The following is a 26,817-nucleotide window of genomic DNA, read 5'->3' as shown; positions in this document are numbered from 1 at the left end:
TAATTAACAGTTTTCTGTGGGTCACCAAAGCATTGTAATTGTAATATTCATGTTGGGTATAATTTCAAGACCAGCCCTATTAAAGTCATACATTGTATTTTTTATCTCTCTTCTTCTTCCAGATGGTTATTAATCTTTTATTGGTGAGGTGGTTTGCCTACGGTGTAATCTGAGATTTTCCCTCATGTCGTTTGATTGAGTTACTTCTCTTTGTGTTTGTAGGTGGACTGAATTTTAATATGTTGAATTCTGGTAATTGCTTAGAATTTAGATGTTTTTTGTAATGTCTTGCAAATGCATAATGAATTTTTAAAAAGTGAAGTAGTACCCACATATTGCTTTTGTTTTCCAGCGTTTTGTGAAGAAGGGTGCAGATATGGTGGAACTTGTGTCGCCCCTAACAAATGTGTCTGCCCTTCTGGATTCACAGGAAGTCATTGTGAGAAAGGTAAAGCTTCACTGAAACACATTTTCTTCTTTGGTAATGAGAAATGTGACATGCTGAATTAAGAAATAATTACTTTCCATTCATTCATTTTGCTTGGTATTTTTCTCTTCACTGAAGATATGACTGTTCCATAGCTGCCTTTTCCTAACTGAGAGCTATTCTTAAATTAAACATGGGAAATGTTAGACAGTCAGGCATGTACCTGCTTCTCCTTCCAGTGGACAATTTTAGTTAATTAGAGGGGATGGCAAATGAAAGCTATTTAGTCCAGCTATTTCCTGTGGTGCAAGCTCAAGTTGCCTTCTGCTTTTTCTGACTCTGTTACGCAAATTAGACCAGAATTTGAATGCTTGCTATTCATGTGAAGTTATTGAATTATTAAGATTTGTTTCTAAGTCACTGAAGCCACCAATTTTTAGAGAATCATAGCATATTCAAATATTTCACCAGTGCTGATTTGATTCTGCCTTTTCCCAGATTTTTTTCTCTTTCAAGATTTGCTTCTGACAGCTTTATAGGCCCGCCATTCTCTTTGCTTCACAAAGATCTGGTTCCTTGTCTACCTTCAATGAGAAGGAAAGGATCTTACAAAATTCCATGTAGGACTCCTATTAGATTCTTTATAGAGCAGATTTGAGATTTTGCTTTGGTCAGTATTTATTGAGGTTGTATTTCACTTAACCAACCCAATTATAGACTGTTTCGCATTACATTTTTGTTAATAAACCTTTGGCACTTGCCTTTACTGGTGGAATTAAAATGGATTGTTAATGCAGGTTGCATGGTGCTACTATGGGTGAGATTACAATTGATGAGGGTTTTTTTAAGGAAAAAAAAAAAAAAGAGAAACAAGAAATAACTGTTTAAGTTAAATCAGTGGAACCACTTGTTACCCAGAGATTGTTCAGTAATTTCTGTGTAGCAGTGTCTGTTTAATACATGGCTTTTCTACTATAATACAAAGTAACTTAAGGCCAGTTGTCAACAGATTCTTTGAGTAGCTTCTGAAAACTGCTAAAACTTTTTATGGACATATGCAAATCACTGTATCCTAAAATGTCATAGTTTCTAGTTGTCAGCATTGTTTCTAATTATTTAAGAATGAACTAGGATGTTAATATCTTCATGTCATATTGAATAAATATGAGTATTGCATTTTCTTTGCCTATAGCCTTTGGGTTATTTGTTTTAAATAGAAAAAAAGCCTCCTGACATTTCAGCAGTAAGTACCAGCAGTATGCATGAGGAAATAATACAAGAGGTTCCTGCCTCAGAGCCCCACCTGCCATAGCTGCCCAGCTGCTAATCCCTCCTGCTAGTTACCCTCTCCCATGTATAATTTGCTTATTCCTTTCTAAAGCATTTGTTATTCAGAGGGAACAGTATATTCTGAGGGATGCAGGATACCAGAGGTACGTGTTCTATATATGTAAAAATATGGTACCTCCGTTGCCCAAAGGTGCCCTGCCTACCTGGGGAGCCAGTGGCTTTAGGCCAACTTTCAGCTCAACTGCCTACATTTCTTTCACCCAGGAATCTTAGAACTATCTTTTTTTCTTATAGCTGTAAAGGGACTTTCATAGCTAGAACACAGAGTCTTTAAACCGTTGAAGTGATGGTTTAAAATTGATAAATGGATGACATAACTGTTGTTGACTCCTATGTTTTTCATGTCTTCTGTATTGTTTTGATCTAAAATATGAGTTAGCACACCCGGTAAAGGAAATGTGGCAGGCATGATACTCATTATATCAAGGAATTTAGAGGTAGATGTCAGAAGGAGCTAGCTTCTGTGTATAAAATCTATACAACTTGAACCAGAAGTTTATTTTTTTTCATTGAAGATGTATAGGATTTACCAGTATGCTACAAGTCAAGCTAATGATGGTGACTTTGAGAAATCTGATGTGCGAACAGGTTTGAGAATAAATAGGGCTTTGTGTATGAGAAGTTGTCACTTTTTAGCTCTGTTAGAGGGTTTGAAAACGTCAGCAGACATACCTTATGTCATACGCATATTTCAGTGATTAAGTGCCTATCAGGTCTATGTGAGGACAACTTCAGCCTTCTGAAGGTGCATGTCCTGGAAAAACTAAATATACAGAGTAGAAAGGGGATGATCCACCTTTGAAGCAGGTTTCCCTCTGCTTACCTGCTTACTTCTCGAAGGTGTAGTGCTGTCAGGAAGAGGACACAATTCAGTAAAGGCTTCCGCCATCGTCTCACTGCAGTTTGCTGTGTTTGAGGATATCTGAAGTATTCAAAAACCACATTTGTTTGTTTGGGTTTTTTTCCCCTGTTGTCTGTAATGTTAGAAACAAGCACTTTGTTATATTTAACATATGGTAACATTCCCTCAGTTACGATGTAAACTGAAGACAGTGAAATGGTGGGACGTTACTTTAGATCAAAGCTTAAATGTTCTTGGTAGAATCTTGTCCGATGGAAGCTTGTGGTGAACTGATGCGCAGCAGAAGTAAAATAATATGTTTTAGTAATGTATTCTATTTGGCATGATGCATTTAAAAATGTCCTTCAGACCAACATCACATCAATTCCTTATGTGTTATTTGTGAGCTGAAAGAACTTGTCACTGGCTGAAAACATTATGACCCAGATTGGCTTCAACGTCATGTAAAGGGTAAAATGAACCAGTAATCAGATGTGTTGTTGAAAAGCAGGTGCATTTACTTCTGAATATGAATCATGTGTTACTCATCGCTTCTGACTGCCTGGTTGAAATTACGATATTAAGTTAATTAAAAATTCAGAGGTATTTGAGAAGGGTAGGATTTATGCTGGTAATTTACTCAGGTGAAATTAAAATACACATTTAAGGCTTAAGTACAAATACATAATTCAACATACTGCTAAGAAGAATTACCTCTTGCCAGTAACTTTGCCTGAAATGAAGAATCATCATAACAGTTGTGGGTCTGCCTTTTCTTTTTGAAGGTGAACTGCAAATTGATATCCAGAAATAGTCAAGTAATTCCTCCTTCCATCCATTCTTTATACTGCTGTTTCTTTAAGGATGTGCTTGATGCTTCTTACAGAATTTTTAGTGTTTTCTATTTAGGATCTGATTCTGTCCAATTTTTATTTGATTTGTGTTTAGCTGGCCAGGGATGAAATCAATGATCTCTGTGATCATTACCATTTCTGATCGTATTTAACACAGTTGCAATACCTGTGCTAGAAAGTTTTTATGTTAGAAGTTTTGCTGACATTGCTGTATGGTTCCAGCATGTATGTGCCTGATGGCTGAGCTGGAGATATGCATCCTTAACTGGATGTAGCACTGCTGGCTCAAGCCCAGGTGCCTCCTTGGCAGGGATTCCCATTAAAGGCTTCTGAGAGACATTTTGGTGTTCAGAGAGGAATGCAAACACAGTACTCCCTGAAAGTTGTTGGCAGCATGGACTCAGATGCCCCGATTTTCCATCCAGTGATGTTTTACCCATCTCATATTTTTGCAACTTAAAAACCCAACAAACCCTCATTCCTTCAGCTGCTTTTCTGTCTTTGTGGATGAGCCACAAGTCAGTGGAGTTATAATGATGAGGTAGACAGGGTTTGCCATTATTCTGGTTTTGTGGAATGTCAGACACTGCTGCTACTGATGAAGTGGTGAAGATGAGATAGGCAGGACAATCTGCGATATCAAAAGCAGGAATAAACAGAAGATTGAGTGCCTCGAAATTGCAGGCATTCCTTGAACACCTACCTGCATGTGGTAGAGTCTTGTGTGGGGGTCTAAGAAATACATACCCACTTCTAGCTCCAGGGGTGGCAGAAATTTCAGCTAAGGGAGTTAGTTGCAGTATTTCTCTGTACAAATTATAATTCTGGGCAGTGAACAGGTAATGGCAGAAGGGTTTGAAGCAGTAGGTTCCCAACTAAGGGCAAGTCAAGGGAAGTATGGTATTTTTCCAAAAACTGTAGGAGGGCTTTTGGCAGTGGTGGGGCATCACCTTCAAAAGGGATTAGAAGCGATTGCACCACATCTTTGCTCCTCTGGCTCATGGCAGCCCCTGTTCGAGCTGGTACACAGTGGATGGGGAATACATTTCTGGTAGATTAGAAGGATGTTGTGTAGACTGGAGCTCAGGGAGGTAAATATTTTTGTGGTAGCTACATGTGTATTTATAGTTTTTGTAAAACACTGGAGAACAGTTTTCTCACAGAATAAGAGAGTGCTGTCAGAGAATTACTTGCTGATTGTAAACAGACAGAAGCAAGGGTAAGACATGGCAGCGAAGCATCAGGAGATCATAATTACTGGGTTTATTTTTTTGTGTTGTTTTGGACTGTGTGTACAAAAGATTGATACTGGGGTGAAAGGTCGTTTTTCAGTATGTACCATGGCTGAGAAATGTGCTTTGAATCCAAATAATTATATTGTGAGTGAAAACAAACAAACAAACAAAAATCAACGCTTACAGTATTGAATTAGCTACATATGGATTCTTTGGTGCAGTCAGATTTCACAGGTGTGTAATGAAATGTCGCTATGCTTCTGTCTTGAAGTTGGATATGTCATGTGTGTGTCATGAAAAGGAGGAGGTCTTTAGCTGATTTATTTCATGACAGTTGACAATATCTCGAGTTGTCTAAGAAGCTGCATACTTAGTGTACTCATCTCTTAAATTGGTTCCGCTGGCATGTGTAGTCTTCTGAAGTCCTTTGGGTAAGACTCGCTACAGTCTGTGTTCCTTTGGACCCTAGAGACAGAAAAAAAAGTGAGAATTTTATTCCATGTGCTATTTCTTTGATTCCTGAGCTGGATCAATCTTTAGGTGTGTAGATATCAAAGACATTTCAGTTGAGGAACCTGGTTTAAAAAAGTAAGCAAACAAAAACCAAAGCAAAGCAGAGAAACAGATTTTTCACTGAGCATGCTAAGGTAAATGTCAAAACTCCTTACCTTTCTCTATCTTAAGATCTTTTGTAAAATATGAAGCAAGGTTTATTTTGGGAAACAAACCAGCTGTGCAGCTGTGGGCGCAAGGCTTTGCACGAGATCCTTTCTAAAGCTTCTCATTTCAAGGTGAGGCAAAGCTAGTATAGTGCAAAATAGGGGTGAAGTGAATAATTCTTAGGTTATTAGAGAAAACGGTGGTTGTGGTTGATATGATACTCCTGAGGGTGTGACAGATCCAGAGAAGGCAGATGCTCCAGGTGGCTGAGGTTACTCCGCTCCATTTGCTGCCAAGCTGTTTACAGCATTTGTCCCAGTGGTGCTTATCGCAAAATGGCAAGGGGTGATATCTTAATGTGATAGAAGAAACAAAGCTGTCATTTATAAAGATATCAGGGAATAGATCAAAGAATATCTACTAGAAAAATCTGATTAAGACCGTCTCTGAGGATCAAGGAGACATCTGTCTGCAAATCGACAAGTAACTCAGTGGAAGAAAAAAAAGTTGTTCTATCTCCCACTGCCAAGCCAAAGAGAAGAGAAATCTCCCAGACCAAGAACACCATTCATCCTCTGAGCTGACCGTAGCATGAGGCGACAGGACTTATTTTTGTAGTGCTTATGCTTCCTCATATACTGTAAAAGTTTAGTTTTAAAAGCCAGGAAAAACCCTAAACAGACACACTGGATTTGGTGTGGGTTTTGGGTGGTGGGTTTTTTTTTGTTTGTTTGTTGTTTTTTTTTCCCTGCAAAGGACTTTTTTATATTGCTATATATGTATTTTTGCTTGTTTGTAATGGCAGGAATATCTGCTATATTGACCCTTTATGTTAGCTGAGATCATACCTTGACATTCCAGGTAACAAATGGTTCTGATATTCTGATGTTTTATTATCATATGACTTGTGGTCTTATGTATTGGGTTTGCGTGGCCAATGTTTTGGTAGTGGGGGGGGGCTACAAGGGTGGCTTCTGTGAGAAGCTATTAAAAGTTTCCTCTCTGACAGAGCCAATGTCAGCTGGCTCCAAGACGGACCCAGCACTGGCCAAGGCCAAGCCCATTAGCAATAGTGGTAGCCCCCTGTGATAACATATTTAAGAATGGGGGGAAAGGGCCCAACAGTAATTACATCCAGAGAGGAGTGAGAACATGAGAGAACAATAACTCTGCAAACACCAAACTCGGTGAGGAGCGGAGATCCACCTGCAGCCCATGGCAGACCCCACACCAAAGCAAGTGGGTCCCAAAAGAGGCTGTGACCCTGCGGGAAGCCCGCGCTGAGCAGGCTCCTGGCAGGACCTGAGGAGCCATGGAGAGAGGAGCCCAGGCTGGAGCAGGTTTGCTGGCAGGACTGGTGACCCCGCGGGGGACCCAGCCTGGAGCAGGGTGTGAAGAGCTGCACCCCGTGGGAAGGACTCACACCAGAGAAGTTTGTGGAGGACTGTGTCCCGTGGGAGGGACCCCACGCTGGAGCAGGGGAAGCATGTGGGGAGTTTTCTCCCTGGGGAGGGTGTCTGTATGCCAGCTGGATGTGTCAGGTATTATTTAAGGATATGGTTTTATTTAGACAAAAGAAAGGCATGATGTAGCTAGTTGACATCTAATTTGCATTTGGATTCATGCAAAACAATGTAATCAAGACGTAATTTCTGTTGATCAAACTTTATAGTGCACATAATATCCAAAACCAGACTATAAAATCTTTATTCTCTTCCTTAAACATTAAGGAAAGTACCTTTAGATACTGTCTTTGCATGCTGTTTTCCTTTGTGTTCCAGTTCCTGTTCTGGATGTTCTTGGATAACTATCTTGTGAATGCCCACTATAGAATTTACTATATAACTTACAAAAATAGGTACTATGTTTTGTTATTCCTTTGTTACCCTAGTAGTGAACTGAAAATAAGTAAAAAAAAAAAAAAAAAAAAAAAAAAGAATGGATGCGATTTCATTAAGTCAGTTGCTTTGAATCTTCCTTTTCTTATGGTGCAGTAGATTTGACTCCTTCACTATGTCTGTCTTGCTGAAAAGTAGACAATGAAAAATCTAAAAAATAAAATGGCAGTAAGTGCTTTGAAAGGGAAGGAAAAGAGCAGGAAACAGGAGGTTGATGGCTCACCTAGACCTGCAGTGATGATGAAGCAATTAACAGAAGGAAAAACTCCAAACAAAATTAGACCATCTCTTTTAGGTTCAGGTATTCTGCCAAAGTGTTGGAGAGTAACCTGTGTTCAATCTCTTAAAAAGCTGTTAACAATTGTCTTGAAGTTAGAGATGAGTAGTCCTTGTAGTAGTGTGGGGTGAACTGACTGAATATATTTTAAAAACTGACTTTTTGATGTCACGAGGACTAACAAACAGCTTTCATCGAACCATTTTGAAGCAAAATGGCTCTGTAGTGCAGCAGAATTTGATGACTGAGTCAAGTTCTACATGAGAGACACCCTCTGCCACAGTTGAGCTGAATTTTCAAAAGGCCCTTCACAGAACAAGGCTGCATAAACTCTGTGAAGTTTAAGAAAATGAAGGAGCATAAGAGCACTGTTCAGCTGAATGCTTACACGTACTAGTTGGAGCATTTTTGCAAGAATCCTTCCCCTGAACGTGTTCTGTGAGGCCCCATGTGTCCCCATTCCCTGGGGCTGGGCTTGCTGCGTCCCTGCTCCTCAGGAAGCCTCTCGACAGAGACAGAACTCCTGAGGTTGCACTTTGCAATACTTGGGTTCTGTCACTCAGTGGCATATCTTTACGAAGGAGAACTTGTTTATCGGTGGTGAAGAGATACACATCAAAAGGCTACGGTTCATTTCCCCAGGTTGGCTGTAACTGTGCAAATAGAGGGATGCTTGTATGGGTTGGTTTTGTCTTGAGCCAGTATTCACAGACAAAAAGGAGATGCCTGTCTTCCCTAGGTGAGAGAAGTGCACGCTGTGAGGAGTGTCGGCTGTTCTAGTTGAACAGGTCAAAAACGTTAGGGCCTCTCTTTGCCCTGTACTTAGCACGTGGAAATCGCTGGGGAAAAGGGAGGTTTGTTTGTTCCTGTTTTCTTTGTTTGAGCTGCTGCTACACAATGTTAGATGTTTATTCACCCATGAGTTCTAATTATGTACTACAGAAGGAACATCATGTTTAGAAAGACAGGTGAACTAGGCAGCAACAAACTCTGAAGCTCTAAATATAAAAGCCCTGTATTCCCCCTCAACTTCCTACAGCCCACAGCTGACATAGCCACATTTTTTCAAAAGCCTTGATCAAACTGTGGCGTTGGAATTTGTTACCAACTGGAGGATGCGCTGCTTTGGCCCTTTCTTGAAGTGCTCAGTCCCTGACTTAGCGTTCATCCGGTGTATGACCAGGAACATTTCTCACACCTTCTGTGCAGTCGTATCTGCTTCAGTCTCCTCTGGGATTCTGAGGACCCGGGCCATGGGGTTGAAATTTGTTTCAAGTGCTAGAATAATCATTGAATATATTAAAGAAAACAGAGAACTACAAAGCACTCAAAAATGTGAGCAGATATTTATATTTGAGCAAACATATACTCATGTATTAATAAAAGTGCCATTTTACAACTAAGAAGCTTCTGTATGTGAAGCATTTCTTGTGATGTGAGTTATACAGAAAAGATAGTTGCTTTAAAATACCTACTTTGTGATTAATTAAGTACAAACCACATCTCACTGTAATATGGTTAATTAAAAAAAAAAAAAAAAAAGTCTGCTTTGAGTGCAGTGCAGTAATGCTAATTTTATAACCTAGTTTGTCAGGATATTCCGACCCTCTTTTTTTGGTTCTTCCAGGCAGATGCCTACATCAGTGAAAAACAGAATAATTCTAAGGAGAAATACCAGAATAGGTAGTAGACTAACTAAATATTAAATAAAGGCTACCTCAGTCTGTCCAACAACAGGCAGGATTTAGGGAACATTACTGAGTTTAATAAACTCTTTGCCACCTTTTTCTTATTAATAGCCTGCTCTGACTGGAGGATCAACCATGAATATTTAAACTTGCTGATAACCTAGAAATATAACTCAAGATGTGCAGAGCAGCTGCAGAGAGGTACACATTTTTTAAGACAAATCCTCTTGGCTTTGGAGAAACTTCACCTGAGTTGAAGCCTTTGGATCTGGTGCAATTGAATTAGATGAAATGAAAAGTAAATGGCTCTAGTGAAATAAGAGTAGAGTAGTTTTTTTACGTGGAACAAGCTTTGTTACCAATGATAACTACGCCATTTTAAACTCATTGATCTATGGTACAAATCTGACTAAATAATCCAGGAGTAAGGTCTTATTTAAACTGGGTAGAGAGTTCAGTCTCCAGAAAATTTGTACAACTCTGAGAACTATAGAGAGCCACGTTTCTACCGCAGGTTAATACAGTGAATGCTAACATACTTCAGTAGTGATCTCATAGAAGTTAAGGTGTAGTGAGAGAAAATGTGCCTCAGTCATCATAACCAACATCAGAAAACAATTTCTTTTGAGAAACCATGTGACAAATGAAAGGAATGAAACAAAATAATATGTTGATGTTGTAGAGGTTGTTTTGTATTTAATTATGACAAAAAGTCAGTTTTCCTCATTTAATTGAAGATTTTTTTCCCCTGAAAAAATATGGTATGAGAAGAACACTTAGCTGATGGAAGTGATGCAACAGGAAGAAAATGTTAGTGTAACCAACAAGGTCTTTTCCCATATTGATAGGAATTCATCACCACAAAAGCAAAGGCCTCCTCCACTTGCTATCATTGGGCTAAGATTCAGAGGAAGACTTCATGTCCCCATTCATATGTAATCCTTGGAAGGTGAATAAAATGGCATAAGCCACCTTCCCACGTGACTTACGTAGATTGCAGTTTATGTACAATGAGGATAACTAATCCAATTATTTTGCTTTAGAAGTCGGGGTGAAAATGTGAGTTAAACCCTTTTTTGAAGGGAGTGTCGTCCTTTCTTTATTAACCGAGATAGCCAATGTAACATCTGTAATTGTTTCATTTCAGTCCTTCTGACTGTTTTTGTAAGAGTAACAGCCATGGTTCTCATCAGTCTGCCCCAGGAAGACTGCAGAACTGGGTTATTCTACACTACAGCGAAGGAAAGCCTACAGCAGAAGGAGGTGGCTCTTTGCAAAATCAATTTATATAAATACATTTCTTGGAGCAAAGGAAAGCAAAGTTCTCGATCCATTCTTAAAAAAGATGCTCCTTGCTAACCAGTCTGGCAACACATAAAAGCACCCTTGAAGTAAGACTGTATTCCTCACACCAAGATAAAATTCTTCCCTTGACGTAGACTGAGTGTAGACTTCCCTTGAGTGTAGACTCAAGAAAACAAGTTTTTCTTTAGGATTGTACTTCTGTGGATGTACAGAGAAGAAATTAAATAGGAAGTTTTGGTGATATGGAACGTTACAAACTTTTCTCTCCTTCCAAGGCTTTTTCTGTATTAGTTGAAACATGTTTATTGCCCGTAGTCTGTTTGATAGTGACGTGTCAGTTCTGCTGCAGAACGTACACGATGTACCCAAAGACTCCACCTCACAGTGGACTATTTTCTGGATAATCCAGCATATCATTCCTGGTGAAATACCAAAAAAATCAATAGAGTAATACCTGTTGAGTGTGAAAAAGGCCTATGAATCAATGTCTTAGAACATGTGGCATTAAAGCCTATTCCAGAATCAGAGCTCACTAACTTACTGTGCAGATTCCTGTTGCTTTTGTTAAGCTTTTGTTCATGCCTGTAGTTCCCAGAGAAGGAATAAGCAAGATGTTAAAATAATACTATGCTCAGTATAAGGTACATGTGAAGCATAGAAGTAGCTGGGATCGTTCTGGTTGGATGTTTTCTTTGCGAGTTCCCTTATGATTGAAGTAGCTATAAAATAACAGTCGTACTCAACCTCAAGGAACTTTGTATCAAAGTTATTTTCAAACTTTTTATACTGTTATGATAAAAATCTGTTCAGTCCTTCACATTTGCAGAAATAGAGTTCTTCCTAAATACATCAATCATTTTTTTTTTTTTGCCTTTAGAAAGAGAACCTCTGATTTAACAACCCAGACAGTTCAATAGCTGGAGTTCTCTACTATTTAAGCTGTGTAACATCTGAATTATTTCTTTCAACATGTAATATCTACTAAGTAGATCAGTCATTTTGGAGACAAACATAAATGGTGGAGTTTTTATGTGAAAGAGTGAAATCCCCTTTCGTATTTGATTTTTTCTGAAGAGACATTCTCTGTATGCTGGCAATCTAATCTTTGGAATGGTACTCATTTATCTTTTGAATGAGACATGAAATGAAAGCCCTAAACACTTCTGGTCATTAAAGATCCAGTTGAACCTGTATCCTATTTCAGCTCAGGTAATTACATTCTGCCTTCTTTAGCAATGTCAGTCAGAGAAATTACTCATTTGAAATAGCTGTCTGGCTAGCATGGAGTGGCACCCATGCCTTAACTTCATAGATGGCTACATTTCTGTGATAGGTTACAGATCTGTACAGCTTTTGATGGTAATTACATGGTTTTAAATGTGAATGACTCTTAGCTGAAGTACGAGCATGCAGGTGTGTGAGGCTGAGCTCAGCTCATCCCCCGTCCTTCTCATTGCACTGTATTGCAAGTAGTGATATCTCTGATCTGGATGGCACAGCTCACCAGGGCCAGTTCGAGGTTCTTGCACACCTACCGCATCTTCTTACTGGTAAGATGCTGGTAGACAGTGGGGGTCTCTGAGCTGAGAAAAGCAGAGGGGCACTCAAGCTCTGACGCATCACCCTCGCCTGTGCTGCAGCCACCCAGATTCTTTATTATAGTCTAGAGGTTTATTGCCAACTTGGGCTGTAGGTACTCCTCAGTTTAAGAGAAATTAAATGGATTGTTCTCATTTCCAAGATGTAGTCAAGATGGGTCTGTTCTTCCTTTTGCATTTGAGCCGCTGACCTTGAAAACCAATTAACATTTTCAGGTGCAGAAGTGAAATAGCATTGTAGCCGTGAGGAGAAGGCTGGGTCTTCTCTTGAGCGCTACCAAAACATTGAAACTGGCCTGCTGTTGATCAGACAGAAGGTATGGTCAGTACATGTATTTTTCTTGTTTACATGACCACATGGAGACTGAAGTCCAATGAGCTGTTTTATGAAGATCTCCTCGGTTTCCATTTGATGCTTTGAAGCACAGGTGATACTACAGTACGGGAGAGATGTTTAGCTATCGGCGATGGTTATGTAAGGAAAAAATTTTCTCTGGCAATTCTTTGTGATGATGATTCCTAGAAAGAAACTGAGTGGTTTCTCTGGTTTTATTTGCTTGTTTTGTTCCCTTTACCATAGACTGAGTAGAGAATGTCCCATGAGCTGTGTGAGCTGCTGCAGAAAGTAAGTTTAGTAGTGTGACAGACAGTTTATTTTTTTCTGCCAAATACTTACTCTGTCCGTTTCTACAACAGCTGTCCAGTCCACCTTTTGTGACAGCCCTAGCTCTGGAAAGCCTTATCAGTCTGTCCAAAATGAATTAAAACTGGGGGAAAACCCCCTTCTCCATACCTCAAGGGCTAAAGCCTGTCTTTCTGTCCCCCAAAATTGTTTTGTTTCTCACCCTTGGAATGTCCCAACACAGAATTTTTCAGTTCTTTCTGTTAACTGCATAGAGAAAGTAGATATTTAATTCATAACTCATAAATTTTCTTCCATTTTCTCATCTGAAATCTTGTTTCTTGTCCAACTTTTATAGAGTTCACAGCTGATGCAGTTTGTGAGATGTGTGTGCTGATAGCTGTAATAACTCCCTCAGCAGTGCCATTAATCATTTATAGGCTAGGGAGTCAGATACAGTGTGATAATGCCTGGCTATTCCTAAGGCCGCCCGTTTGAGATGACTGAATCATATGTTTCTTTTTGAAGAGAGCTTTGATTTAGTTCTTTTTCTATCTCCCCTCCCCTGTCTTTTCTCAGCAGGCTTTATTAGGTGTATTCGGTATTGACTAAGATGAAAGAAAGCTGCATGTGCAGATGGATGGTGGTAGCTTGCAGAGGATACAAAATCTGATCAATAATGACCAGAATTTTCTGATACCTGATGTTTGTCTCACTGATTTGACTGTGGGGGGACTTTTTCAGATTGCCTCATGATACATAGTTTAAAAATGTAAAACGAAATAAATACAAAATTAACATGAGAAGGAGATAGTCCGCTACTACCGTCCATCCACTACAAAAAGACGTGTATCTCTGCTAAAGTTGCAGGTTGTCCTAGTACAGGTAACAGGTTCCTTACAAGTAACAGTTCCTTACTGTTAAATAAATTAACTGGGGTGTTAAATCCATTATTTTATGTTCTTGCTACAATCAGCAAAAGGAAATTGGTCACTTATTAATCTATTTGCTGAGTAGTTTAAACAGTGAACTGATTCACTGCAAAAATAAATTGTAATAGCTCCCTTGGAGGAAATTCTTCCGGGGAGAAAGAACATCCAAAATGGGGAACGTAATACAGTTGACATTGCTACTCTGTTGAATTTTGTGGAAAAGTGGAAGACGCTTCTCTTCATTGCTTTTAATGACATTTTAAATGAATTCTAAATTCTATCTAGCTAAAGAAACTTACGTGTAATATATTCACATTTCTAGATTTCATGTTTCATTCTTTACATTACTGTATGTGAAGTGCCAGACTTAAAGGGCACAGGCAGTTTTTCTAAGCCAAATTGAGAAATAAAATTGGGAAAAGATTAAGGGAAGAATTTTGTGTCAGTCAAAGCTAAAAATGACAAATTCCATGAACTGCCTATATGAGCAACAAGAAATTTTAGTTTTCCACTGAAGGAAAGATAGTATTTTTGAGACATGAAGAAAAGGGTCCAGCCAAACCAGGAAGGAACTCTAATTAATTTTTTTTTTCTTTTCCCTATTAGAATATATCACTTTTGACTATAAATCAAACACAATACCTAAGCTGAAGGGCTGACCATATCTGAACCATAATATAAAATCTGAAGTACTTTGTGAACGTATAAAGCTTTACAGGCTCTCTGGTTTTCATAACCTTTTTTGTTTATACTGTCAGTTCTATTGAAACACACTGAGAATCTTGACCTATTAAATTTGGTGAAAAAGGATTTTATCAAAACTTAATTTATCTGACAGAGTCTAAAAGGCTTTTTCAATCTTTATCCCACTCAGTTGTCTTACACTATGAGTAGTCATATTGATTTCAGTTATCTAGTAATGGTGTAAAGTACAGCTCGGTGTAAGAGCAGGTGGCTGAAAATGCTAGCCAAGGATAAATTAACCCAAAAAGCATAATTAATTAAAGGAACATAAAGTGATAATATGTATTCGTAACAACATTTTGAAAGTAACATTTCATTCAGAATATGTGAGTCATTTATCTGACATTATAAACATAAAACTTTATAAATATTGGGGCATATTGGAAGGTTGTGGTTTGTCTTTTTTTTTAAACAATTTGTATAACACTTAAGAAGTATACTTGGCTCCTTCCCAGGTCAGTAGATGATTCTAAATTTCTGGACTCAGGATGAAGCTATTGTTTGATCTTCAAATTATTCTAGTGAATGAATAAGCATTGACTGGAACTAGGAGGCACTGAATAATTTTTTTTTTGGTGTCTCTGAAGATTTTGGCTAGATGAATTTTACCCTTTACGAGAAAAAACCCTTGTATTAGTGTACAGTGTTGTAAAGTGTTCATGGTGGAGATGTAAAGACAGAATGAATGCCCTGTAATGTTGGCATTCTGACACATCAGATCATGTGCATGCAGCAAATAAGTTATTCTTATTGAGGAATGTAAGCACAGAAGCAAAACCTAAGAATGGAGAGTCTAATTCCAGTCTTTGTCTTGTGTATATCGTATATACTGGCACGTTATGTGCGTATTTGCAATGTTTGGGAATGTTTGCCACAAGTAAGGCAGCAGAAACTTCCTTAGCACAACAGGGCATCTTTTCTCTAGATTATGTAGAAAAGCACACAGTCTTTAAATATGTTTGCAGTGTTATTAGTATATTTTATAGCGTAAAATGAAGACGGAAGCAGGGGAGCAGGGAACCAACCTTGACATTCCTGAAAGTTGATCGAGGAGTTAGTGTAGAACATATAAAGTGCATTGCATCAGATATGGCTGTACCGTCTGTTTATAATCCCATTTAGGAACTATAAAAAAGAAAAATTATATTGACAATTTATATATTTCAGGCAGACTTTGGCAGTGGATTCCCATTTTGAGCAGGTCAGCCATAGCAATGTAACTCGATCGTCATGTTGTTAATTTAAAACAGCATCTTCTTTGTTGTACCATATAAAATAGCACTAATATGAGGAACCATGGCAATTTATCGACATAGAGATTATTTCCTTTTTGGAAACAACGGTTAGTAAATTTGTCATATAAAAAGGGTGGAGATTATAGTTGTTTATCAATCTTAATAATCAGCTATTTTATGAAATCCCTGCAGCTGTTCACCTAAGACACCAGGGACACAACATTGTAAAGCGAGGGATGAACAGGGACCTGGTGTAAAGTCATCACAGGCCTTGGGTTCCCTTCCATGAGTAAAGATCCTGAGAATTTGATGAGGATATCTTCAAAGACCCAGCTGTCTTAAGACAGAAGATTTTCTGTTTCTTTGGGTTTTTAAAAGCCAAGAGAAAGGCTCCTTAAAAGACAAGTTTATACTGGAAAGATGATTTGATTGCTTTGTTATTAAGGGCTGACTTGGCTGTATATGGTTCCTCCTACATTCTGAAAGAAAGTCACAAGCAACTCCTTTAGTTGCACCTATATGTTTTGTGTATATGTAATGTATGTATAATACAGCTTGTAGCTGACTGAAGTGATGTGTCTTTTAAGAACTCCTGAGAAAGGAGTGCAAAAATCGATTGTAAATGTTGGCAGATAATCACAGTACTGGTGAATTCTCATTTATTTTTTCTTCTACTTCCCTCTCAAAAATATCCAGTCTTGTGAGCATTCTGTTACTTCCAGAAACTAATTTGAAAGTGAGATAATCTAATCTAAATTCAGTGTAAATATAAATACTGCTAAAATATGCTTTCAAGACTAACGTGGGATTAGATGTGTACTGTGGGGTGTAGGTCATCGCTTATTTTCAGAAAACAAGGATTTCTGTGTCTAAACCATAATTTGTGTTTTTCATTTGCTCTATGGAGATCAATACAAACAAAACACTGCATAGTTAACTGCTTCTGATGTATTTTTCTTGTGTTTTCTAATAATGCATACCTGTGCTTGAAACAGCATATCCTAGATCTATAGAATTATGCAGGTTAGTCTGAGTATCCTTCATGGGGAGGGATTCTTACACAGTAGTGAAGAAATGGAATAAACCCAGTGTTTTCATTATTCTAGCTCTGGGTTTTATCTGCAGTAAAGCTTTGTGCACATACATACTTTTAGAGTGGCTTAGGTGGCAGAGGATGGCTGACAAAGGACATAAGGGCTGCGCCCTCAAGTCAAAATAAGCGAGGAAGAGAGTACTCATGGTATTTTTCATCTGGTCATTCTGTGTGCATTGATGTCCGAGGCAGCACCATTAGTTGCAACATTGGTAATAATGATTTTTCCAAGCACCTGTGGCATTTTCCCAAGATGTTGTTTTCTAATAGCACCTCCATGGCTGTAAAGTTTCTTATCCACAAGAAAACTATGTGCTGATATGGTGCAAAATACTTTCTAGTTACCTGTTTAACTTTTTTCCCATGATTTATTATTTTATCCAGATGTGGATAATGAGAGTATAAAAATCCTTTTAGATGATTGTATGAATGGCTAAATATGCATGTGGGTAGGCTCACATCAGAAAGGACTGTGAATTCCTTTTCTTTGGACATGAGGAGGGTGTCTGCAGTGCTTGAAGAGTAGTAACTGAGCGGTGAAAATAATTAAGATGCTCTTGAATTGTGATTTTTAAAAATTTTTTTCAGTTAGACAAATTACGTGGTCATGTGGTCAGTTCTATCCTTGTGGTGCTTCATAGATCAAGCTTTTGATTTCAGTGTTCGTTTGCTCCGAGCAGTGATACTGAGAGTATTACAGCATTTAGATGTGAGGGTTTCTAAAATGATGTACTGCAAATTTGGCTTCAGACTGTAAACATGCATTGTAACCATGTTAAGAATTATCAGGTGAATAATACTATGAACAACCCATATATTGGACTTCTTACTGTTAATTTATAATTCAGTATAAGCCCCAGCTTATTAATATTTAAAGCGAGAGTCTTTTCTCTAAAAATCAATGAGTAGATGTAACTATTTGTTTTAGCAAAGAGGTTTAAAAATGAGAGATTGTCCACTGGTGTGGAACTGTCCTAATGCTGCTGGCTATGAATATATTATAGAGCTATATCTTTATACAAAACATTTCCGCCCTGTCATCTTCATTTAATGCAATCATTTTCTGCTTTATTCATTTCACCTGGGTTAAATTTTGTTTACACTGTAATGCAATTTATGTTATTGAATATGATTCTCATTGGTCCCTCACTCTGAGCGATGTAGTACTAGCCTGCAACTTGCCTTCATTTTTGGTGTCTTCATTACTGAAATCTGCTTCCATCAGAAATATATAAATAATGAAGCTGGCAAGAAATTTGTGTCATAGAAAATCATATCGCAACAAAAAGCCTCTAATTTTGTGTGTGTATATCTTGGTGTGACTTTTTAGGCCCTTGTAGTACACTACCTGTATTACTTGTTTGCACTGAAACCAAGAGAGGAATATGTTGCTGAAGATATTTCTGCAACGAGTGTTCAAGGTTTGAAAATTAAAAGATGTGTATTTCCTTTGATTAGCCTTTTCATTAACTTCAAGATGTTTTGGCAGACTTTCTTACTCAATGTGATTTGCTCTTGACATTATATTAGTATTAAGTCATGCTTTCAAATGCTATATATTGTCTCTAATATTAAATTATATTCTATAATTGACTTTCAAGACTTCTGAAGAGAATACGTTTCTGCACAGAAAACCACGTAGTCTTGCCACCCCAAATTTTTATGAGAGGAAACAACCCATTTTGTTTTACATCTAATGCAGAGAATGTGGACAGTTGACTAGATTTATTTCCTTGATTCTTCAGTATTCTGGAGACTTTTATTTTACCAATTTGAGTAGATCTGAAGTTTCTGACAGCAGAGTACCCGTTGAAATGGTTAGGACTCAGTATAATGCACACAAGTGATAGGTAAACAACCCTCAGATGTTTCTTGTTATTTGAGCCATCAGACTTCTGTGACAGCCTTTCATGCCACATTTTGTACTGGTTGTTTTTGTCCACTGGGGACAAAGGCTGACTGCGGCTTGCCCGTACACTGCTCTGTGTGACCTGTCTGAAGCCAGGCTTGAGTATATGCCTCTGTTCAAAAGGGGAGGAATTTTAAATTGCCAATGCGCAGACAGAGAGTGGAGCAAGCTGTCAGATTATAAACATACAGATTTTCGATGTCTTTCTAAAAGAAAACTCTTGTGATGATCTTGTGACCTCATTTCTACCATACTGGCAGGGAAGCATCTTCACTGGTTGATACATTAGTCTGATATTACAGGTAGATGAGTAATACTGTGTTAAGGGCAGTCAAATTCAGACATGTTAATTGTCACCCATTATGTTTGTTGAGACCCATTATTATCTGGTCTGGGTTTTGTGTGTGTAAGAAAGATATAATGGAGATAAAACCAGAGAAGCCTACTCACAAAGAATAGCAGTGAGAGTGCTAGAGTGTTTTCTTGAAATTGAAGCTGTGGGACATATTTCTCCAACGACGTGCATTGCTTTCTAAGCCCTGTGTTATTGTGTGGAAGATAGATGTTAGTATCTGTTCTTAACTTACAACGGGATGCCTTGAAGAAGAAAGTATAGGAGATGTATCAGTGGTTTGACTGCTGGAAGTCTGAGCAAGAACTGTTTGAAACTGTTCTCATGGTTTCAGTTCTTTGAAACCAGATTGTTCACCTCCATGAGTACTATGGCAGCTACGCCTCTGAAATCATCATTTGTCTGCTACAAAAGCAATGCAAAATGACGAACTGTCATACCCCACACATCTCCTGGCTTTCAATTAAATTCACTCAACTTCATACATTTTGCTGCTTTATTAAATTTTTCTTTTCTTGTGTGTGGATTGAAAGAAAAACAATGCTTAAACATAGATTATACAAAACTCTTTGATATGAGCCACAAACTATAATTGTTCATTCTTATTTTCCTCCTCCTCCTTTTCTCTGTGAGTATAAGATGAAAAATGGTCCCGTAATTGAAAAGAGACTGTGCAATTTGCTTTGTCAACAAAGGTCTCTTAACTTCTGTCCCTGTTTCTTCCTACTGCAAATTTTTTGTTAAATTTTGCAGGGCGTATCTGGAAATGGAGCATCTCATAAATCTGATCGCAGTCAGCTTCTCTGTGAGAGTGTGGTGAACGTGTGAATGAAAATTGTGAATTTTGTGGCTGTTGTTTGAAATTGTTCTTTTTACTGAAAGGAGGTTGTTAGTAGAGTCAGACGTGGCTGTTCGTGGTACCGAAAACAACGTAATTTTTCTTCTGCAGGCTGTTGTCTTGGTGCAAAAAGACTGATTTGCCCAGAGTGGAAAGAAGAGAGATTCTTTCTCTGTATTTAGAAAAGAGGATTGAATGTGGTAGTGTGTAACTGACAAAAGGAGGCAGCTTCATCAGTTTTAAGCACGCTGATTGACAACTTTCAACTGCAGTGGAGCCTGCTTGGCTCTGGATTAAGAATGTTGCAATGATGACTCTTATTTACTGATCTTTTTGCTTGATTTCATGTGTGGTTCCTTCTTGGTGAGCCAGGGCATTTGAGTTATTTTTGATTCTCTTACCCATCTCCTCTGCCCTTGACTGTTAGTCTTTGCAGCTAAACAGTGGATTTCTTTGGCATGTCTTATCTTACAGAATCAACAAAGGAGAAAGGGAAAAAAGAGAAGGAGACCTTAACTTAAATATTTTTAACATTAACAGATAGCTGAACTAGAGACTTAGATTGTTTCAAAACCATATAATGCTCGGGGAATGCTACATGCACTTCAGCAAATACTAATTAGACGTGATCCTCCATGTGGTTTTGTGTGTCTGTTTTTAAAATGCAGTGAGTAGTCTGTCTGTGGAAGGGTGGGAAGAGGCCGCTTTGTGAAGACGGCTTCTCGTGGTCTGTGACTAAAATAAATTACGGCTCTTTGGGGCTTGAGGTACACATTATTTTGGTTGCTCATAGATCTCCTGCTGCTCAAGCACACTGGGAAACAAATGCATTTCTTCTATAAGGAAATAAAACCCAGAGTTAGTTTTCTCAAAGCTTGTTTTGATCCTCTGCTGAAAACAAGATTATTGTCTGTTTCTCTGGCTGCCCCAGGTTGTCTGCTGATCTTTCCTCATCTGGTCTGAGACCATGTAACAGAGAAATAATGAAAAAGGATGGCCATATCAAGGAGATTTGTAGGTCTTGAGTTTCAGAAAGCACTCTTTTCTTTGTTGATTAACATTCCAGATGAATTCCCGTCTTCCAAAGAAAAGAAGGCTGTATTTTGCCATGCCAAATTACTGTATCATTGTGAGTTGTATATATATTTTCTAGGAAGGAGAATAATCTCCGATTTATAGAAGGGTTAAGCTTGAATCTATATCTATAAACCCCCACAAGTTATGTATGTATCCTGTAAGACTATGCTTATTTGGTCTTTCTAGTTGAGGATATAGGACAAGAGTACTGGCTGTGCTAATCAAAAGCCATATGTAATCTCCTGAATATCAGATCATTTCTCCTGGTGCTTTGAATTAGTATATTTTGGATGCTAAAATATTATTATTCAGCTACTACCGTTGTGCTTGTTCATAGCAGGTATGGATGAAGTTGGTTTTGTGTAGTTTTTTTCAACCAGAACACATAGGGCGATTTAACCTTTTCTCTGAAACACTGTATTTTTCTATTTTTGGGAGACCTTTCAGTCTAGTGAAGTCTAAACAAACCATGTGAGCACCAGAAGAGCTAAAGAAATGGTATAAAATGTGCTACCTTACATGAGATGTGCCGTTTTCCATTCTGTTATCTTCTTTCCATCTGAGCCACAAATCTGAAGGAAAACTAACTGGTGGCAGCTCAGTATGGATGAGCTGCTGAAGAAATAACCTGGAAGGTCATGTGTGGAGTGGGCAAATGGTTAACAGTCTGGGTTCAAAACTCATCTACTCCAGTGCTAGAGAACTGGCACAAATACTCCCTTAGAACAGAACATTTAGCTGGATGATAGGATATTAAGTATAATAATAATAGCAGAGACTTGGAAAGTACATTTTCTCACTGTTTAGTATGTTATCTGCATATTTTTAACTTGAAAATTCTACAGAAGTGTCACTTTGTGCAGAACGCACAGCCAGTGACTAATGAAAGCTTTGTTCCCAAGACTGCCCTGTTTCAGCTTCGAAGTGCCATTCAGGCTGCGTGTGTGAGCAAGCTGAAACTCTCTGGATGAGTTTGACACAAATTCAATCCCAGAGCAAGTGGTGGGGAAGGGCAGAGCTGCTTTCTGGGCAGGACGCAAAACTTAACAGGTTCTACAGGTCTGATCTGAGGTTTGGAAATGACGTCGGACCATATTTTTCTTTCTTTAACGCAAGAATTTGGGTCATTTCTGATTTTGCGTGTATTTCATCGAACAATGTATTGATGTGTTTTAGATGTCAAGATGAGCAGGATCAGAATCACTGCTTCTTTACAGAAGAATGCAGTAATATCATTACTGTTGTTAAAAATTAATATCTCCACAAGGTACAGTACATCCAATTTTGCTCTTACAAAATCTAGTATGACCAGTTACCCATGGAAACAATTCATGAAAGCTAACCTTCACAGTCCTTTGATCTTGCCAGAGCTCTGGGAAAATCAGGGTTTTTTTCACTGTCATTTATGGTTATGTATGGGCTGATGAAAAATGTAGTTCTGTTGACAAAATGAATGTGGAGCGATGTGGTAGAACTTCAGCTATTAATTCATATGGGAGCATTGTTCTTTCACATAAAAAGTTTCTTATAAAATGCCTTGTAATTAAAAGGCAGTTATTATTTTCCAATTCAAAATACCACCCCCCTAGCGTGTTCATTTTGACAAGGTTTATGAGTTATTAGTCTTATTTCTGAAAGAACTGTAATGACTAACTTTCACAGGTGATTTGTCATGATTTTTAGGAGATTAGGTAAGACTGCACAAGTACAAGGTGAAGAGAGAACCATATCCAATTTAGAAGTGATTAAAATAAATCCGGACAAGAGCCTAGTTCGCAATACATTCAGTTGATCTTATGATCAGTAAGAGGCATGGATGCTGGGAATATGCAAAGTTCCTGAGTGAATTTTCTTTGTCATAAGAACCTGCAGATTAGCCACCTAGTATTGTTGCACACCTTGCTTTAAAAATCTCGCTAAGCACCAATGTCATAATTTTGCGTGGAAGTAGTTAGACTGTGACCAACACTTCTATTAAAACCCTCTGTTTTTCAGGGTCCATTACATAGCCATAAAAATCACTTGACATTCAAGGTCTCTGCCTGAGAGCCCTTTCTTCTTTCTGTAATACAAAAGTTCAAAAGATATACTTTAGTATTTTTTACTTCTGTAATAAAAGAAGAAAATATATTGGTTTTTCAGACATCACCTTCTCATTTCCCAACAACTGCTAAGTTTTAACCAGAAGTTTTGATGGTTAGAACAGAGTAATGTTTCTTCTTTTATAGGAGTGGCCTAAATGGCTGGTGATGCTTCAGGCTGAGTTTTATCTCTGCCTGTTGTTGTTCGGCCAGCCTGGCTGGAGGTGATACCTCAAAAGGGTTGACTTGTGTGCTGTGCAGAGAGGCAGTCTGGCGCTGCTCTGGGGAGGTGGGAGCACTCCTATTCCCCTCCAAGGAGCAGGGCCTGGGGCCCAATTGCAACCAGCCCAGCGAGGTACCTGTTGTCTCTCTGAGATGGGAGAGAGGAGGAGGACTTATGAATTTCTCTACTGGCACAGCTCTGAAATGGCAAATAATAGCAGAGAAGCAATAAGAGGCATTTCCTAAACCTCCTCTCAGAAATGGCCATCTTCAGACAGCCTACACTGCTTGGCGCAAGGCATATTATGGCTTAAATGCTTTGTGTTGAAAGGAAATGTGATGAGAAAGGGCGTAAACTCAGGCTTAACACCACCTTTACAGTACGACTCCAAAACCGAAGTTGCCTTCTAGTGTGTGTGTGGTGATGTGGGGAGTGGATTTGTTCTTCACTTTTCTCCAGAGTGCCTCCATGCTGGCTAGGTTTGGGTTAAACCGCTTTTCTGTTTGGATTCTTCTCTCTCATTACTACTCATATAAACAATCTTGTATTTCTTTCCATCCACAATATATCCTTGCTAGCTGAATTCCAAAGTATTTTTGGAAAGTCATAAAAAATGTAAATGCAATATACTTGTATTATTTTAATTAAGAATCGGATGTTATCTGGGACTTAACAGACACCGTTCTAGACAATAACGGAGCTGTCAGTTTTTTCAGTGAAAATGTCATGGTGATATCCTTCAATATCTTGTAATATAATTTATTTATTCTATTTTATGTATGTATGGTTTGTGGTACTTGGCATCTAACACTCTTAAAATTGATATTTACCAAATAAAGAATGCAGATAACTGCCTTAAAATGTGATCAAATATATTGCTGTCTTTGAGGGAAAGAATTTGATTTTATTCTGACTTAAACTGGTTTTATACTACTGTAACTTTTGTTGAGTTAGTTGTCAGTAATGGATTATAGTGGAGTAAATTTTCTCGGAATCTGTGACTTCTTTTTTTCCATCCTTCTATTGGTGTTCCTCCTTGACACGATGTGTAATACTTAATCTGTGAACCTGGCTGAACAGAAATGTCACCCTCTGCTCAGGAGAATGTCAGATCCTGGTTCTAGGGAGCTGGCAAACTGCAGTTCCCTGAGGTAAAACCTTCTTCAGCAAAATCCCAGACACTTTGTGACCTGTGAGATGCTATGGGAAAACCAAGGTAAAAAGCTGAAACAGAAAGAAATTCTGCCAAGCTGGATCTGGTGGGCTAGTAACAAAAGCAAGCTACTGAGTTTTTGGAAGAGGATTAGGAAGGCTTTTACAAATACCAAACTGTGCTTAAATTCATAGCAGAATACATAAATGTATCTCTTCAATGGGCCAGAAGGAATTTTAAACATGATATCTGGGACAATTGGAGGCTCCTTTTTTTTCATTGCCAAGCTCTGAATTCAGGAATTTGTGTTGCCTCTTCTTCCTCCCCAGTTAGCTGCATTTAGCAGAACTCTGAAGTAATGAAATAGGCGTAAGGAAATGGGTATTTCCTTGGTCCCTGGTACTGAGTTTGCTGAAGTCAGTAACTGAATAAGGAGAACTTGAGATGGAAGAATGGCTTAGAGCCAAAAGACAGTAATAGGCTCATGGCAAATAAGCCTGGATGGGACCTTAGGACAAGTCTCTCGTCCTCTGTTGCAGGATGAGCTGTCCCTTTTCTTCACATTTCTATGTAACATGTTAAAAAAATCTTCACAGATGGAGATTGCACAGCTGCCCTAGATAGCCTGTTTGTGTGCTTTTCTGTCTTCACTAGTATTTCCTGATGCCTTAGATCCTTTTTGTTATAATTTAAGAATACTACTTCAGTCCTCTTCAGAATTAAGACCTATTTTCATATCTCCAATTTATATTAATCTGTATATTATTTTCATCATTTTTCCCTGGAGTATTCCCTTGAAGTCATGTTTTTGAGACCTCTCGTTATTCTTGTTATCCTCTCGTCTGGATCTTTAGTTGCTCTATATCTGCCATTAAGCTCATTGCCTGCTCTTTGGTGGATGTACTACTGCAGCTAAGGCCCTGTCAGGAGTGCGGAACAGAAGGGAAGGATACACAGTATTTTTGTCCAATTGTTCCAAGGTGGTGGCGGCTTTGGTTTCATTTTGGTATGGCATCATGTTCAGGTCTTGCTCTGCTCCAGGTCTAGCTCTGCTGCGTAGTTCCCCTTGCAGTGGTGGTCAGGGAAGAGGAGCTGGGCCAGCAGCATTGTTCAGGGTAGACAGCTTGAGCACAATGTCACCTCTGTCACCTCTATTAATTTCCCCCAAATTGGCTTGCATTATTTACCCATTTTCTGCTAAGTAAATCAGAACATTTCTATATGATACTGCTGCTTCGCAGTACTCTTAATGAGTATTGCAAGATGGTAATTTGTAACCCTGAGCCTTTCGCTTCCATTTATTTCAGTAGTCAGAGGGACCTTTGTTTGGTTAAATGAACTCTTTAGATTTGCCAGCAGAATTATCTTTATTCTCTCTGCACACATCTAGAGCTTAATTAACAACACACCAAGATTTCATGTATGGCTATTTCAGGTGTAAAGGTCCGATGTACTTCTGTATCTGTTTGTAATATTATCAGCAGCATTGAAAACCCCTGTAAATATTTCCAATTTTAAACATGAAAAGGCTTTTACAAACCCTTGGAAACATTAAAATCATGATAAAAAAATAAATGAAGCATTATTTGACCTGAAGCATGATTGTTTCACTTCCCAGTGTTGCAAGCAAGTAAAAAGCTTAGTTATTTTGACCCACTCTACTTAAAATGTTAATTGTGTAATATAAAGTTTAGAGATCTTCTGCCACTGCTAATCTCAATCTTCATTTCTCTTCTTAATTGCACATTTGAACAAGTAATCGTAATGTTTTTAAATTAGCTCTTACGATCTATTGGACCTTATATGAAGGAGGAGATAGTTACTTGTAAGCTGTGTGGTTTATATATAGATAGACCTGGCTAATTCCCAGGGACATTGTAGGAGAAGATGCAAATGTAAGAAACGTTTTTGAAAAGTATATATTGAAGCATCAATAACGTTCTTTTTCCCAGTCCTTCCTGTCTTTACCTGTCTCAGAGAAACCCATGTTTTGTATTCAGAGTGCTGTTAAGCTAGTCTAGAAATAAACGAGTCTTCTTAGTATGTGATGGCTAGTTCTTGATAGCTAACAGAACAAAATTATAATGGAAATCAGGCAATTTCTGTTGACACAGAGGAGGGAGAGGATCACAGGGTTTTACCTGTGGTATCTGGTATTGTGAAGAAGAAGCAGGGTTGTTGTCTTTAGAACTTTATCATATATTAATTATTATTAATAAAATAAAGTCTCTAGCATTTTATACCATGTAAGGGGCTTTCAAATGTTCTAACAGTTCCCACTTACTGTGGGTGACTGTCACATAATCTTTATGGATTTGTCACATCTGTCTTAAAATTAGCTGTTTCTTAAAAAAAAAAAAAAAAAAAAAAAAAAAAAAAAAAAAAAAAAAAGTAGTAGTAAGTATCTTGCTACTCTGTCTGCAAG

General features: G+C 38.2%; 1 protein-coding gene across 3 annotated transcripts in view; it reads left to right on the top strand.

The window, feature by feature from the left end:
* The window catches only part of NELL1 (neural EGFL like 1), a 290,337-nt gene that overhangs the window by 221,949 nt on the left and 41,571 nt on the right, over nucleotides 1-26,817 (top strand). For all 3 annotated transcript variants that reach the window (XM_026850770.1, XM_026850769.1, XM_026850768.1), the window contains exon 14: nucleotides 353-448. In XM_026850770.1, coding sequence (XP_026706571.1) covers nucleotides 353-448 — 96 coding nt within the window. The remainder of the gene's footprint in view (nucleotides 1-352; nucleotides 449-26,817) is intronic.

This window comes from Athene cunicularia (assembly GCF_003259725.1).
Source record: "Athene cunicularia isolate RWA chromosome 5 unlocalized genomic scaffold, athCun1 chr5_part3, whole genome shotgun sequence".
NCBI classification, from domain to species: Eukaryota; Metazoa; Chordata; class Aves; order Strigiformes; family Strigidae; genus Athene; species Athene cunicularia.
Note: the sequence above shows the minus strand (reverse complement) of the source record. Positions and strands in the feature narration are given on the sequence as shown.